This window comes from Bos javanicus, chromosome 1 (genome assembly GCF_032452875.1).
Source record: "Bos javanicus breed banteng chromosome 1, ARS-OSU_banteng_1.0, whole genome shotgun sequence".
NCBI lineage: Eukaryota > Metazoa > Chordata > Mammalia > Artiodactyla > Bovidae > Bos > Bos javanicus.
This window is the reverse complement of record NC_083868.1, coordinates 134640234-134654595: the sequence shown is the minus strand read 5'-3', so window position 1 is coordinate 134654595 and position 14362 is coordinate 134640234. Positions and strand designations below refer to the sequence as shown.

The following is a 14362-nucleotide window of genomic DNA, read 5'->3' as shown; positions in this document are numbered from 1 at the left end:
CCATGGGTTGCAAAGAGTTGGACACAACCAAGCACAGCACAGCACATTCTTCTTGACATGGCTTCCCTGGTGGCTCAGCAGGTAAAGAATCCATTTGTACCAGTGAAGGAGACACAGGTTAAATCCTTGAGTTGGGAATATCCCCTGGAGAAGGTATGGCAACCCACTCCAGAATTCTTGCCTGGGAAATCCCATGGACAGAGGAGCCTGGTGGGGATCCATGGGATCGCAAAAGAGGTGGACACGACTTAGCAGCTAAACAACAATGACAAATTGTTATTGATATTAGAGCTGATATTTATAATTTTTATCATAGATTTTCCATTGATTAACTTTTTAGTGGTCTTTTACATGTTTTGCTATGCTTTCAGCAGACTCTGAAGACTTGTGTCTTGCTTCCGACACACTACCAACCTGGAACACCTTATTCTCTTTAGGCCTCGATTTTCCCATCTTTAGATAGGACAAGTTTATTTCTGATTTTTCTTCTCTCTCTACCTCAGTGTTCTATTTGACATATTGTAGTCATGTCGCTAAGAGTTGGACGTGACTGAGCTGCTTCACTTTCCCTTTTCACTTTCATGCATTGGAGAAGGAAATGGCAACCCACTCCAGTGTTCTTGCCTGGAGAATCCCAGGGACAGCAGAGCCTGGTGGGCTGCCGTCTGTGGGGTCGCACAGAGTTGGACACGACTGAAGTGACTTAGCAGCAGCAGTCATGTACTAAGTACCACATAATAAGCATTCTAGGATTTTTAGAAATAAGGTTGGAATAAATGGATACAAATACCCCTGTTCAGTAATAAAACTGAATGACTTTAAAGATTATTTTTCTATAGCAAAAGACAGGTAGAAAAAGGAACCCTTTTAGACAGCTTATTTGTATTATTCAGTTTGAACAGAATACTCCCTGAAACAGGAACTGGAGGAATGTATATGATTGTTTTGTGTTGTTGTATTGCCAAGGTGATATTTTGAACAATAGCTTATCTGGTAAATTGGCTGTGTGTGGGAACAGTCTAACAGTTATTAAGCCTTTATTGAACAGTCTGGAGCCAAATGATGAAGGGCCCGAGAGTATGGTGGACAAGGTTAAAGGGAGGTGAGAAGTTAAAGATATTATTTTAATTATAGAATTTGTAGTTTGAGAGACAGAATATGTACATTAAAAGACCTAAGAGCAATTTAAAGTGAAAGTTCTAGAAAGTGTCTACATTCAAACTCTAACAATTGAAAGTAGACTGTTTTTAAGATGATTTAGAGGAATGAGGGTCGGGGTGGCTCTATCCAGGTAAATGCTGATTCGATTCTTGAAAGGTGTTGACTGTCCATTGTCAGGTGGTAGGGGGAGGTGCTGTGTGGCCAAGGAGGTGGTATGTGAAAAGAAAAGAAAAGAAGTCAGGCTTAGCACATGGTGCAAGGCAGACTGTAAAGCCTAGCAATTTAGAAGCAAAACGACTTTATAGTGGATATAAGCTGTGAGATAAGAGAAGTATGGTGTCCCTGAGGTTCTTATATCTGATGAGGGATAAATAAAGGTGACAGAGTGGAAACTCATGATTATTTTGGCAGCTGTGTATAGGATGGGGTTGTAATTAAGCGTGGTGAAGACTGACATTATGATGGCAGCTCATGTACGACTAGAGAGAAAAAATTGCCTAAGTTGCTATAACATTTAGAATTTTGTAACCAGTAGTATTTTAAGCAGATAGAAGGTATATAGGTGAACACAGAAGTCAAAAGTATCTCCCCAGAAGTGTGGATTGGATTTTGCTGACTCCACTGATATGGAAATTGGAAATGAGTTTTATTTTGGGGTACAAAGTGATGTTTATTTCTTGGACATTAAGAGGGTAGTTAGATAACTGAACTTGTGGGATTCAGGGTTTTGTTTTGTTTTAAATATGTGACCTTATTTTTGTCATAAAGCTTAGAATCTGTGAGTGCAACATGTAAACAGCTGAGCCAAGAGCTAATGGAAAAATATGGAGAGCTGAAGAAGATGGAAGTGCACAACAATGAGTACAGGGCTGAGATCAAGAAGGTGAGAGGTGCAAACCCCTCCGTGTTTGTAGACTGAGCAGTGGGTTGGGAGGTTATAGTAGTTAATTTTAATGAGAGGAAAATGTCATCCAGAGGCCATGTGATGCTCATGAGTAGAGTGCCTGTAAGGTGCTTAGGAGAATGTCTGTGTCATTCTCAGGGATGCCGTTTAAGTATTTTCAAGACAATTGAAGGCTGCCCCCTTTGAACTTTACAACTTTATTTTAAATACGTCTTGATGAAAAATTTTCTAAAAGATAACACACCTTCTTGCTTGCATGAACACATGAACATATTAATTGAGCTGGCATTTAGTATTTTCTTACTGGCTGAAGGTGGTGATGGATGTGTGTTCTCTTCTGTACTATGGGTATTATATCCTCATTGGCATTTGAAGTTTGTGGAATTTGTCTCTGTGTTAGTGGCCCTAGCTGTCCTGTTTGTTGAGTCATTTCTTTTTATTACTTCTTTGAGATTACTTCTAGCTCCTTTCTTTTTCTCTTTCTGTTATCTTCTGTGGACCAGGAAACCATATAAGCAAATTTTGAGATTTGCAACCAGAAAGAGTGAAGGTAACGAATGCTGTCCTCTAGACTATGTGTGCTTCAGCTCGTTGATGCTGGTTCTCAGCATTTGAGTCAGCCGTCTCTCACTGTTTGGAGATCTAATAAATAATTGTGGGCATAACCACCTGACCTTCAGTACAGATATGCAGCTTGGTAAATTGCTAATCTTTTGCAGATTTAATTAGGGAAAAATTTATGACTTGAGGCAAGGTAAAAATTACTCTATTATTAATATTATATTTTTCTATCTAACATGTCTTTTCTCAATTTGTAATGCTTTCTATTTTTTTGCAGTTGAAAGAACAGATTTTACAGGCTGAACAGAGTTACAGTTCTGTACTAGAAGGAATGAAGATGGAGATCTCCCAGCTAACTCGAGAGTTACATCAGCGAGATATCACTATTGCTTCCACCAAAAGTTCTTCCTCTGACATGGAAAAGCGACTCAAAGCAGAGATACAAAAGGCAGAAGAAAAAGCAGTCGAGCATAAGGTGAAACTTGAACAAAAATTTTCTTTATTTGAAGTTTGTTTTTGAAGGTTCAATTTATTAAAGGTATAATTTGCATAGTGTTTAATTCAGTACATTTTTATTAACCCCCTTCTTTAGGCTGGTTAACAAGTAGTCTAGTGAAGATTGGCAGGAGTTAAGAGTAGTTCAGACAAGTGAAAGGACTGTTTCTGTGGTGAGTGGTGACGGTTACCTGTTCGCTGTGGCAGGTGGGACAAGTGGTAGGGGTGAGATGGGAAAGCAGGGGTTAGCTCCTGAAAGGCCCGCCTGCCCTGTGCGGGGGTTTTCATGTTATCTTGGGGTCTGTAGAGAATGGGTTAAACAGGAGCAAAAAGTATCTGTGGTTGTATGGAGAATAAGAAAGGAGGCAGAGAGACCACTCAGATGCTGTCACAGCAGTGAGATGGTGGCCTGAGCACTGCGCAGGGGAGACCCAGGGAAATGGATCATTCTGGAGATACTTGCCTGGTAAGACTGACTAGACTTTGTATTTGACTAGACAGGGAGAGTGAGTTAGACAGAGTTAGGGAAGGATGTCACTAGGATTTCAGCTTGGGCAACTGATTAGAGAGTGATGCTCTTTAATGAAATACAGAAAAGATAAGGAGCAGGTTTGGGGAGGATAATGAATTTGTATGAATATTACACAAAATGGGGAAGCTGGCAGATGGGCACTGGTTTGAGATAAAAGCTGGACTTTCATATGGAAATATCTAAGTTCCACAGAAGGCCTGGAGTGCAAGATTAAAATCAAGGTAAGACATTTAGCCGTGGAAGTTTTTACATGAAGTTGGCATTTGAAACCCCAAGAGACTTAGATATTGTAAGGAGAAGGCACAGAGTGTGAAGAGGAGAGACTTGAACCCAACTTAGGAAACTACTCATTTAGAGTAAAAAGGTGCCAGAATGATGCTAAAAAGGAAAGAGACAATAAGGAAGAAAACCAGATAGTTTTCAGAAAAGAAGCAGGAAGCCAAAGAAGGCAGGAATCTTCAAGTAGGAGTAAGCTACTTGAAAGGAGTGCAGATTACAAGATGCTGGAGGCAGAGGCCAGGAAGAGGAGTGCCAGGGAGTCACCAGTGCCTGGATTGATCTGTTTAGAATAATACTCTTAATTGCATGCATACAAATTCATGTTGAAACACCTCTTCAAAAAATGTTTTAAAAAGTATTTGTATATATGAATGAAGAATGTAACTTCACCAAATGAAAATTATATATAGAAAAAATTTTTAAGATGGATTTGATTTATTCATTACATTTATTTCTTTTTTTCTACTTTTCCCTTCTCAGGAGATGTTGGGTCAGCTGGAATCACTCAAGTTAGAAAATCGTCATCTTTCTGAAATGGTGATGAAATTGGAATTGGGTTTACATGAGGTACATATATAGAAACTTGCTTTTCTGCTATACAAGCCTTAAAAGAAATTACTTTGTAAATACTGATATTGTAGAGAAAGCTAAGATCAAACTATGAAATAATCCTTCTGCAAAAACTTTCTCAAAAAGAAGACAGTGATAGGAGTGAGCAAAATATGACTCTTCACTCCAGCAACTGGAAGATTTAAAAAAAAATACTATATGTGATAAAAATACATGTAAAATAGAATATATATAAAGGGTTTAGCATAGTGTCTGGCATTTAGTAGGTATATAATAAATATTTAATGCTGTTATTATTACTGTAATTACTATTTTCACAGTCTTTTCATTATAAAGTATGTCATCTTTTAAGTATTTTTGTTTTAAATATATTTCTACAAGGTAAAAGTGTTAAGTGAAACTGTTAGTCACTTGGTTGTATCTGAGTCTGCGACCCCATGGACTATAGCCCTCCAGGCTCCTCTGTCCATGGGATTCTCCAGGCAAAAATACTGGAATGGGTAGCCATTCCCTTCTCCAGGGGATATTCCCAACTCAGAGATCAAACCCATATCTCCTGCATTGCAGGCAGATTCTTTACCGTCTGAGCCACTAGAGAAAATACACTTCATTTAATCAAATATTCTAGAATCTTTTATGCTCAAAGTATTTAGTAGATGATGTAATAGATACAAGGATGAATAAGATTCTTGTCTTTACAAGACTGAGGGTAATCCAGTAGGGAGGATAAGAAATGTAAGCAAGCTTCTATGAAACCAGAGAACAGGATTAGCTAACAGAGTTACCAACTGTGTGGGTCCTCTTTTAACTGTTTTGTTATAAAATTGTTATTTTTGCAAAATAACCCGTCTGTTTCTTACCCCTCTTTTCTTGATATAGGTCAAATGCCCAGAGATTTTAGAAATTCTTTTTTTCTGTTTTTCTGGAGAGTCTATGCCTCCAAAAATTCGTGGTTGTACAATGCCCCTGTTGGCTCCTAAGTAGTTTTAGTTTCACTCTCAAGGATTGTGGAGGCTGGGGTGGAAGAACATGCAAAACACTACACGAATACTTTATTTCAGCTAAAAGAAAATACAGGGAACCATTTTTATAATCTTTTGAGAGGGTGAGACTCTCTTAGCATCTTGAAACCACAAATAATTTTACAACGTAAAGGATTCTACAACATAAAAATATAAAATTTCTGGATTACAAAAGGCCCCATTTAAAAGACTGATTGACTAGAGGAAAACAATCGGTTAACAGACAAAAGGTTAATATAAAATATTAATATATAAGGCCTTATAAATATAATACAGTCATTGGATCTAGTTGGAAAATAGGTTCAGTTCAGTACAGTTCAGTCACTCAGTGGTGTCTGACTCTTTGAGACCCCATGGACTGCAGCAGGCCAGGATTCCCTGTCTATTACCAATTCCCAGAGCTTGTTCAAGCTAATGTGCATTGAGTCGGTGATACCATCCAACCATTTCATCCTCTGTCGTCCCCTTCTCTTCCTGCCTTCAATTTTTCCCAGCATCAGGGTCTTTTCAAATGAGTCAGTTCTTCGCATCAGGTGGCCAAAGTATTAGAGTTTCAGCTTCAGCATCAATCCTGCCAATGAGTATTCAGAACTGATTTCCTTTAGGGTTGACTGGTTGGATCTCCTTGCAGTCGAAGGGACTCTCAAGAGTCTTCTCCAACACCACAGTTCAAAAGCATCATTTCTTTGGCACTCAGCTTTCTTTATAGTCCAACTCTTACATCCATATACAACTATTGGTAAAACCATAGCTTTGACTACATGGACCTTTGTCAGCAAAGTAATGTCTCTGCTTTTTATTATGCTGTTTAGGCTGGTCATAGCTTTTCTTCCAGGGAGCAAGTGTATTTTAATTTCATGGCTGCAGTCACCATCTGCAGTGATTTTGGAGCCCAAGAAAATAAAGTGTGTCACTGTTTCCATTGTTTCCCCATCTATTTGCCATGAAGTGATGGGACCGGATGCCATGATCTTAGTTTTTTGAATGTTGAATTTTAAGCCTGCATATCTGAGGTTATTGATATTTCTCCCAGCCATCTTGATTCCAGCTTGTGCTTCTCCAGCCCAGCATTTCTCATGAAGTACTCTGCATATAAGTTAAATAAGCAAGGTAACAATATATAGCCTTGACATACTCCTTTCCCAATTTAGAACCAGTTTGTTGTTCCATGTTTGGTTCTAACTGTTGCTTCTTGACCTGCATACAGGTTTCTCAGGGGGCAGGTAAGGTGACCTGGTATTCCCATCTCGTGAAGAATTTTCCACAGTTTGTTGTGATCTACAGAGTCCATAAATAGATAATCATAGAAGTAATGCAGAAATTCAACCAAGAAGAAAAGCAGTTACATCCCTTAATAAACAAAAGAAATAAATATTCTTTTGTTTATTGACTTGACAGTGATTTTTTAAAAACTGATACAACCAGTGTTGGCAGGGATATAGAGCAACAGGCCCTTTAGTGCTCTGTTAATGAGAAAGTAAATTGACACAGCCATTCTGGAGGGCAGTTTAGCAATGTCCATTAAACCAAATGTAAATACATGCAGTCCATAAAGTCCTGAGTCATGTGCGTTTCTGATTTTGGTTGTCATTGCTGAATTGTTCTCCTTTTGTCATCAGTTTGCATTCCCAAAGAACCCATCCTGGAGAAGCAAATGCATGAAAACGGTCATTTCAGTGTTGTTTGCAGTATCCAAAATTTTGAAAAAATGTAAATGTTAGTCTGTAGAGGGATGGTTTCATGATTTTCTTTACTAGGAAATGTTATGCCGTCATTTAATGTGGCAAATGAACATATGCTCCCTCGTCAAATCCCTCTAAAACTAAAGTGAAAGGACTTTGTTTTTTAAAGCAAACCTACGAGGATGGAAAAAGTAGGAGTGGAGACAGCAGCTAAGTATTTTGTAAGGGGGAAGGTGGATGGAAGGAAGGAAAGAAGAAAGGAAGGAAGGAAAACAACTTTATATACCTTGATAAGCAATACTAAGCTAGTGGTGGAGAAAACGAAGAACCTGATTTGCACCACAGAGTCTTCAAAAGGCTCAGGATTTCAGTTCAATTCAGTTGTGGCTGATTCTATGTGACCCCATGCACTGCAGCATGCCAGTCTTCCCTGTCCATCACCAATTCCCAGGCTTGCTCAGAGTCATGTCCATCTGGTCTGTGATGCCATCCAACCATCTCATCCTCTGTCGTCGCCTTCTCCTCCTGCCTTCAGTCTTTCCCAGCATCTTTCCCAGGGTCTTTTCCAGTGAGTCAGTTCTTCACATCAGGTGGTCAAAGTATTGGAGCTTCAACTTCAGCAACAGTCCTTCCAGTGAGTATTCAGGACTGATTTCCTTTAGGGTTGACTGGTTGAATCTCCTTGCAGTCCAGGGGACTCTCAAGAGTCTCCAACACCGCAGTTCAAAAGCATCATTTCTTCGGTGCTCAGCTTTCTTTATGGTCCAACTCTCACGTCTGTGCATGACTTCTGGAAAAACCATAGCTTTGACTAGATGAACCTTTGTTGGCAAAATAATGTCTCTGCTTTTTGATATGCTGTCTTGGTTGGTCATAACTTCTCTTCCAAAGAGCAAGCGTCTTTTAATTTCATGGCTGCAGTCAACATCTGCAGTGATTTTGGAGCCCAGGAAAATAAAATCTGTCACTGCTCAGGCTTTGGAAATAGCTGATTGAGACTTTTATCTTATGTAGTGTGATTACCTGTTCATATTTAAGAGTTGGGAACTCTCAGAAGTGCTTAACCCAGACTATGGCCAGAGATTGTGTTCAGCTTGCTGCTGCTGCTGCTTAGTTGCTTCAGTTGTGTCCAGCTCTGTGCGACCCCATAGACAGCAGCCCACCAGGCTCCTCTGTCCCTGGGATTCTCCAGGCAAGAATACTGGAGTGGGTTGCCATTTCCTTCTCCAGTGCATGAAAGTGAAAAGTGAAAGTGAAGTCGCTCATTTGTGTCTGACTCTTTGTGACCCCATGGACCGCATCCCACCTGGCTGCTCCGTCCATGGGATCCTCCAGGCAAGAATACTGGAGTGGGGTGCCATTGCCTTAATTTCTTCTGAAACCTCCAACAGTGGTAGGGATGTTCTTTCTTCACACAGCCAGGTGTGTGCTTGCTATGCACTTTTTATATTACCTTTCACATTCATTTGCTTGTAATTATTGTTAATAAAATAGTAAATTTGAGAAAAATTTAAATGATGCCTTCCTGGAAAAAGCAAACATTATCTTCTTCTAAAAGATATCTTTAATGACATCAGATATCAAACTCTGGCTGTTGAGGATCATGTCAGCAGTTAAGTTACAGTATAAACATGATATATATATTAAGAACAATTATTAGAAAGTTCCATTTTGCATTTACCATCCTAGGAAGGTGATATTACTTTTACAAATGAATAATTTTGGCTAAATAACTCTTAATAAAAGTATCTAATGAGCTTTGTAATGAGATCAATAGCTCTGATAAATTATTTACCACAGTGAAAATAAAAGTTGCCAGTAGTTCATAGTTTAACTCCTATGTCCTGCAGATTTTTCTTTTTGAGATTTTATCTGTCAACAACTTCCTGAAAGATTTTATAACTTATTGTCACTACTAGTACAGATAGTTAAATGGTTGTATTTTAAGCTTTATTTTTTTGTTAGGTAAATTGTGTTTGTAAAACTACTTGACCAGCTTATTTTCAAAAAATTCTTTATGGAAAAGGGCAAGCTAAACATTGTATTAAATTCCAAAGAAGATAACCATAATTTTTCAGAATGCTAATGAAAATATTTTGTCATTAGGAAAAAATGGTCCAGACTTCTGTTTTTTTAGGTACTATATTACTAGGAAACACCTAGAATTGAAGAGCAGTAGAATTTATAATCACAGAATTCAGACCATATCAGAGTAGTAATTCGTACGTCATCCTTGTTGAATACTGACTTACCATGTCAAAATCAATCTCACATACTGGAATAGGTACAACATTATGTAAAAGTTTCCAAGACCAGAGAGTTATTTATTTAAAAGTTGTCCAAGCCAGTCAGAATTCCTTTTCAGAACCTTATGTTCAGATTTCTTTCTTTGAAATAGGTCTCTTGATTGTCTTCCACAGGTATTGTGGGGCTATTCAACCTTCTGTCTCTGTCTTTTCCTTTTTTTTTAAGTTAAACTATAGTTGTATAGTTACAATATTATATCAAAGTGTACAGCATAGTTATTCCATATTTTTATAGATTATACTGTTTAAAGTTATTATAAAATGATTTCTATGTCCTCTGCTGTGTAATACGTCCTTGTAGCTCATTTATTTGATACATAGTAGTTGTGCCTCTCACGCCCCTCCCCTGTCTAGCCACGCCCCCTCCGCTCCCCATTGGTCACCATTCTCTGTGTCTGTGAGTCTGTTTCTGTTTTGTAGTATCCATTTGTTTTATATACTGGTTTCCACATATAAGTGATGACATAGTCTTTGTATTTCTCTGTCTGATTTATTTCACTAAGCTCAACTTTCTCTTTTCTTAAACAATTCATGGTTACTGTTTTCTTTCTTTTTGTCTGTATTTGATTCTCATTTGTAGCTTTTTTCCATCCTAGTTCCAGCCTTCCTCCAGCTCCTTGGATATTCCTTCACACATCAGGGAAGCCCATTGTGCTCCTACCCCATTAACTGTAAGAAATACATCCTTTTTTTTTTTTTAAGGTGCCAAAATCAGATCTATACTTTTTCCTAAGTAAAACCATAGATTAACTAGTCACAGCTAAAAGTAATTTTCCACCAGCAGTATCACAGATCACAAGTATTCTTTTACAAATTAAGTGCCTCTGTTCTTTTTTATTAGGCAAAAGAGATTTCACTAGCAGACCTCCAGGAAAATTATATTGAGGCATTAAATAAATTAGTATCTGAAAATCAACAACTACAGAAAGATTTGATGGATACCAAAGGTCAGCTGGAGATTTCTACTCAGATATGCAAAAAAAACCGGGACAGGATCTTTAAACCAACATACAGCAGAGTACCTGAGTTCAAGAATACAGAGTTCAAGTAAATTTTCTTCATAGTTTATTTAAAATATGTATCTTTATTATGTAATGCTCATTTCTTTGAGAATAATTTCCAATTTATAGAAATTAAATCTTTATCAAAGGACCCTATATTTAATTCTGAAGTACAGTGTGTACAAGTAAAACTGTTAGGTTAAAAAATGCAGGGGGTTATATATCACTTTCATGTCTAGATGTAGGTGAGAATAACAGCCTAATTCCCCTGAGTTTTGTTACGCTGTTTCCCACCTTTCTAGCTTCACTTGTCCCGTAAGAAGTGGAAGTTAGCTTTTTATAAAAAGCTTCTTTTGTATTTTTGGTGAACTAATAATAGATTGTTGCCTAAAACATCAGCATTCAATGAAAAACCACCCGGCTTCAGCTCTTACATGTTTTACTACCAGGAACCTTTGCGGACACCCTCTCTGCCACTCCCACCTCACCCCCAGGTAAAGATAAGGGACTTCTGTCTGCACAGTGCTCCCCTCTGTCCTACCACCAACCCCACTAGGGCACTCAGATAGCTTACTTGTCTTCCTTGCTGGTGTGTAAGTCTGTGGGGGCAGGAACGTGGTCATGGGGATTGGTATTTGGGGCCAGGGTGATGAAAAGAATGCCTGGTCTGAACAGGCTTCTGATTTTGTAAATTATAGCCTTCTCCTTAGTCTGGTTCTGTATTTTTATTGAACTTCCAACAATAAGTCTGTTTCTTTAAAGGAGGAAAATTGCTACAGTGTTTATCTGCTTTATTTTCTAATCTGCTATCCAGGCCAGCCCATGGCCAGCACAGGCATGATGGGATGAAGGCTGAGCCCTACAAAGCAGGTCTTCATTCTCCACAAGGACAAGCGTCGGATAGCATAGAGCCTGTGTCCCTGTCCCGAGGCTTCAGCCCCCCGAGCCATCAGATCAGCTCCTGCTGCTCCACTGTCTCTCTGCCATCTAACTTTCTGTGCAAAACTAACTCTCTGCCTTCAGTGCTAGATACAAATGAAACCAACTTTTCTGACACTGTCTCTGAGAGTATAAATGACCCAGAAGACTTTACATCTTCGGTATGGACACTTTCTGATCTTACTAGTTTATTAAGTGCGTTTAGTTTGATTTTATTTTTTTATTTTAAGGCATAAGGTTTTTTTTTTCTTGTCTCCTTACTGGTTCTTTCTCTTAAGTACCCTTTGTTATTCTCATGTATTTCTGTCCTAAGATTTTGCTTGTGAAGACTTCAGCCACGAGTACTTTTCAAAATGTGTCTTATTAAATATAAGTTATAGGGATTCATTTATTTTTAGCCAAAATTGAAAATTCCCTTCCTGCCTTTTTCAGAGAGGGTCACCTTTGTATTGGAAATGATTGGTTCAAGGAATATCTCTGCCTGCCAAGATAGTCCTGGGGCGTAGATAGTGGTGAAGGAGAAAAGGAATGGCTGGAAAGGGAAAGAGTGGGTCGAGGCAGAGGAAGTAATGGCAGCTGATGTGTCTGTTATAGACCATAGACCAGGTGCCGCCCCGCAGGGCCCTGGTGGCAGACGCTGCCCTTCGACAGGGCTGGCCCCTTGTTCCTGCAGCAGATGTGAGAACTCCTCTCCACCCTTGTTTTTGCCTTCTGTGCTGAAGCACTCACCTCTGGCCATTCATTCTCATCACCCTGATGGTCCTGTATCTGTGAAAGTTCAGTACTTTTGACTTTTTAATGTGCCAACAAGTCCATATGAGTCCTCTTTTAGTTGTTGAAATAAACGTACTATATATGTAATTCTGAAATCCAAAAAAAGACCTGATGACTAACTTTCTTTCTAAGTTTGGCACTAAGACCTGACCTGGCCTGAACTGATGTGATAAAATGTTGATTGATCCCACCTAACATTTTATGTCAGAAATACCAATGTGTTTGATGATGGGATGTTACCTCAGACTCATCATAGGTCATCTATTCTATATTTGTGAATTCATCTACTTGCTAAACTATTTGTTACCTGTAAGTAGAACTCATTAGCACTTCCACAGTTATCCATGAACATGGCAGAGCTGGACAAAATGTGAGTCACTGGACTTGCACGTTTCCAGCTAAGGTCTGCCAAGGTGGTACGTTACCCTCTTGTCTCAGCTCTTGTGCTGAGAGGCCCAGAAGATAGAGCCACTCATGGGCAGTACAGTGCACGAGGCTCAGATGCTGGGCTTGATCAGGGTTTGAACCCCAGCTTTGGCACCCATTAATGGGGTGGCCTCAGGCAAGTCACCAAACACTGTGAACCTTGTTTTTTGTGAAATAAAGCAGACAGAATCTACCTGGTGAGTTATTTTTAGGAGTTAGGATTATAATCTATGTGAAGTTTGTGTGTATGTGTTTGTTTCCCATAAAAGCAGTGTTTCAATATTCATTAATTCAGTGTTTGAGATGACGTTATAGAAAATAACTACTGCAGATAAGGTCAACTAAATATGGTACATCTAAATTCTGAAACCAGTGAATTCAGACAAGGGGCTGTAGACTCAAATTTTGGAGGAAGGAAAATATTGATTTTTACCTGGTATCTAATTTATTACAGGTAGATTTTCTATGCTTTAAAAGTAACATTCAGATTTTTATAAATAAGTTTGAAATAAATAGGCATGAAGTATATCTCTTCTAGCGTATAGAAGGCTCTGAAAGTCTTCAAATGAGTAACTAATATATTTATATGACACTTCACACTTACATAACTGTCAGAAAGGAAGAGATCTGTGTTAATTTTTGTGGAACTTTTTTTTTAAACTATTATTATCATTAGGATAAAAACAGTATCTTGTCAGAGGAAAACATTCCCCTTTTGATATTGGTAGTTAGAAAATATCATGAATACTGTGTCTTAGAAATATACTGTTCAACTTACATATGTCAAAATGTGTTTCTCTTCTAGTGTCCCTTGCCTCTGTCTCCTCTTGGTTCAATAGCCACAAGATTTTTGGAAGAGGAAGAGCTGAGGTCTCATCACATCCTTGAGCGCCTAGATGCTCACATCGAAGAACTAAAGCGAGAAAGTGAGAAGACGGTGAAACAATTCACAGTCCTAAAGTAGCCTCCTAAAAATCACAAACTTGGAAATAAAAATAAACACTGAAGAGTTACTGTCATCATGAAGTAGCAGCTCTTTGAAAGCCTGAACATGTGACTATATAGAAACCATAAAAATGAGATGTACTAAAGCTGCCGTGATGAATCTGAAAAGCTGATACTTAGCTCTAAGGTGTTTTCTCTGCACTGTCTTGTTTAAAGGACTTTTTCCAGCAATAACATGTAAATAAACCACTTTGCTAGACTTTTTTCTCATATTAATATTTATTATCATAAAGTAATACTTTCTCTTGCTGACTTAAGTGTAATAGCTGTAGACTAATTAAAGATTTTATGATGCATGTTGGAAATAAAGTAACTGTAGGAAATTTCTTTGGGAGCAGTGTGTGTAGTGGAAGCATGGATCTCAGAGGCAGAGTGATCCAGATTTTGCTGGGTTTTATACTGGTTTTGCTCCTCATTAGTCAGTTGGGCTGGTAATGTGCGAGGCTAGGTGGAATTATGTGAAGGGACTGGAGAAGTTTGACAGGAAGCCCTCTCCTATTCAAAAGACAGATGTGGGAAAGAGGTGGGAGCTGGGCCTGGGGCTGGGTTAGCGTGGGAGCCTGGGGACACTCAGTAGAAATCTTGGCATCTGCATTTCTGAGGAGAGGTTTGATGGGAGACAAAGATGTCAAGGTGCAGAGGCATTTGAAGCTGTGGAGATCTGGAGGAGGCGGGCAAGGAGAGAGAAGAGCAGAACTTGGGGCC

The 14362-nt window shown here is 38.8% G+C and overlaps 1 protein-coding gene across 9 annotated transcripts in view; it reads left to right on the top strand.

The window, feature by feature from the left end:
* The window catches only part of CEP63 (centrosomal protein 63), a 77790-nt gene extending 63807 nt beyond the window's left edge, over positions 1 to 13983 (top strand). For 5 of the 9 annotated variants that reach the window (XM_061421043.1, XM_061421023.1, XM_061421033.1 and 2 more), the window contains 7 exons: positions 1930 to 2044; positions 2904 to 3101; positions 4413 to 4499; positions 10354 to 10559; positions 10963 to 11007; positions 11328 to 11613; positions 13458 to 13983. In XM_061421043.1, coding sequence (XP_061277027.1) covers positions 1930 to 2044; positions 2904 to 3101; positions 4413 to 4499; positions 10354 to 10559; positions 10963 to 11007; positions 11328 to 11613; positions 13458 to 13616 — 1096 coding nt within the window. In that variant the 3' untranslated portion in view covers positions 13617 to 13983. The remainder of the gene's footprint in view (positions 1 to 1929; positions 2045 to 2903; positions 3102 to 4412; positions 4500 to 10353; positions 10560 to 10962; positions 11008 to 11327; positions 11614 to 13457) is intronic. The other 4 variants (XM_061421063.1, XM_061421073.1, XM_061421004.1 and 1 more) reach the window with 3 other exon arrangements.
* Positions 13984 to 14362: the final 379 nt, after the last annotated feature.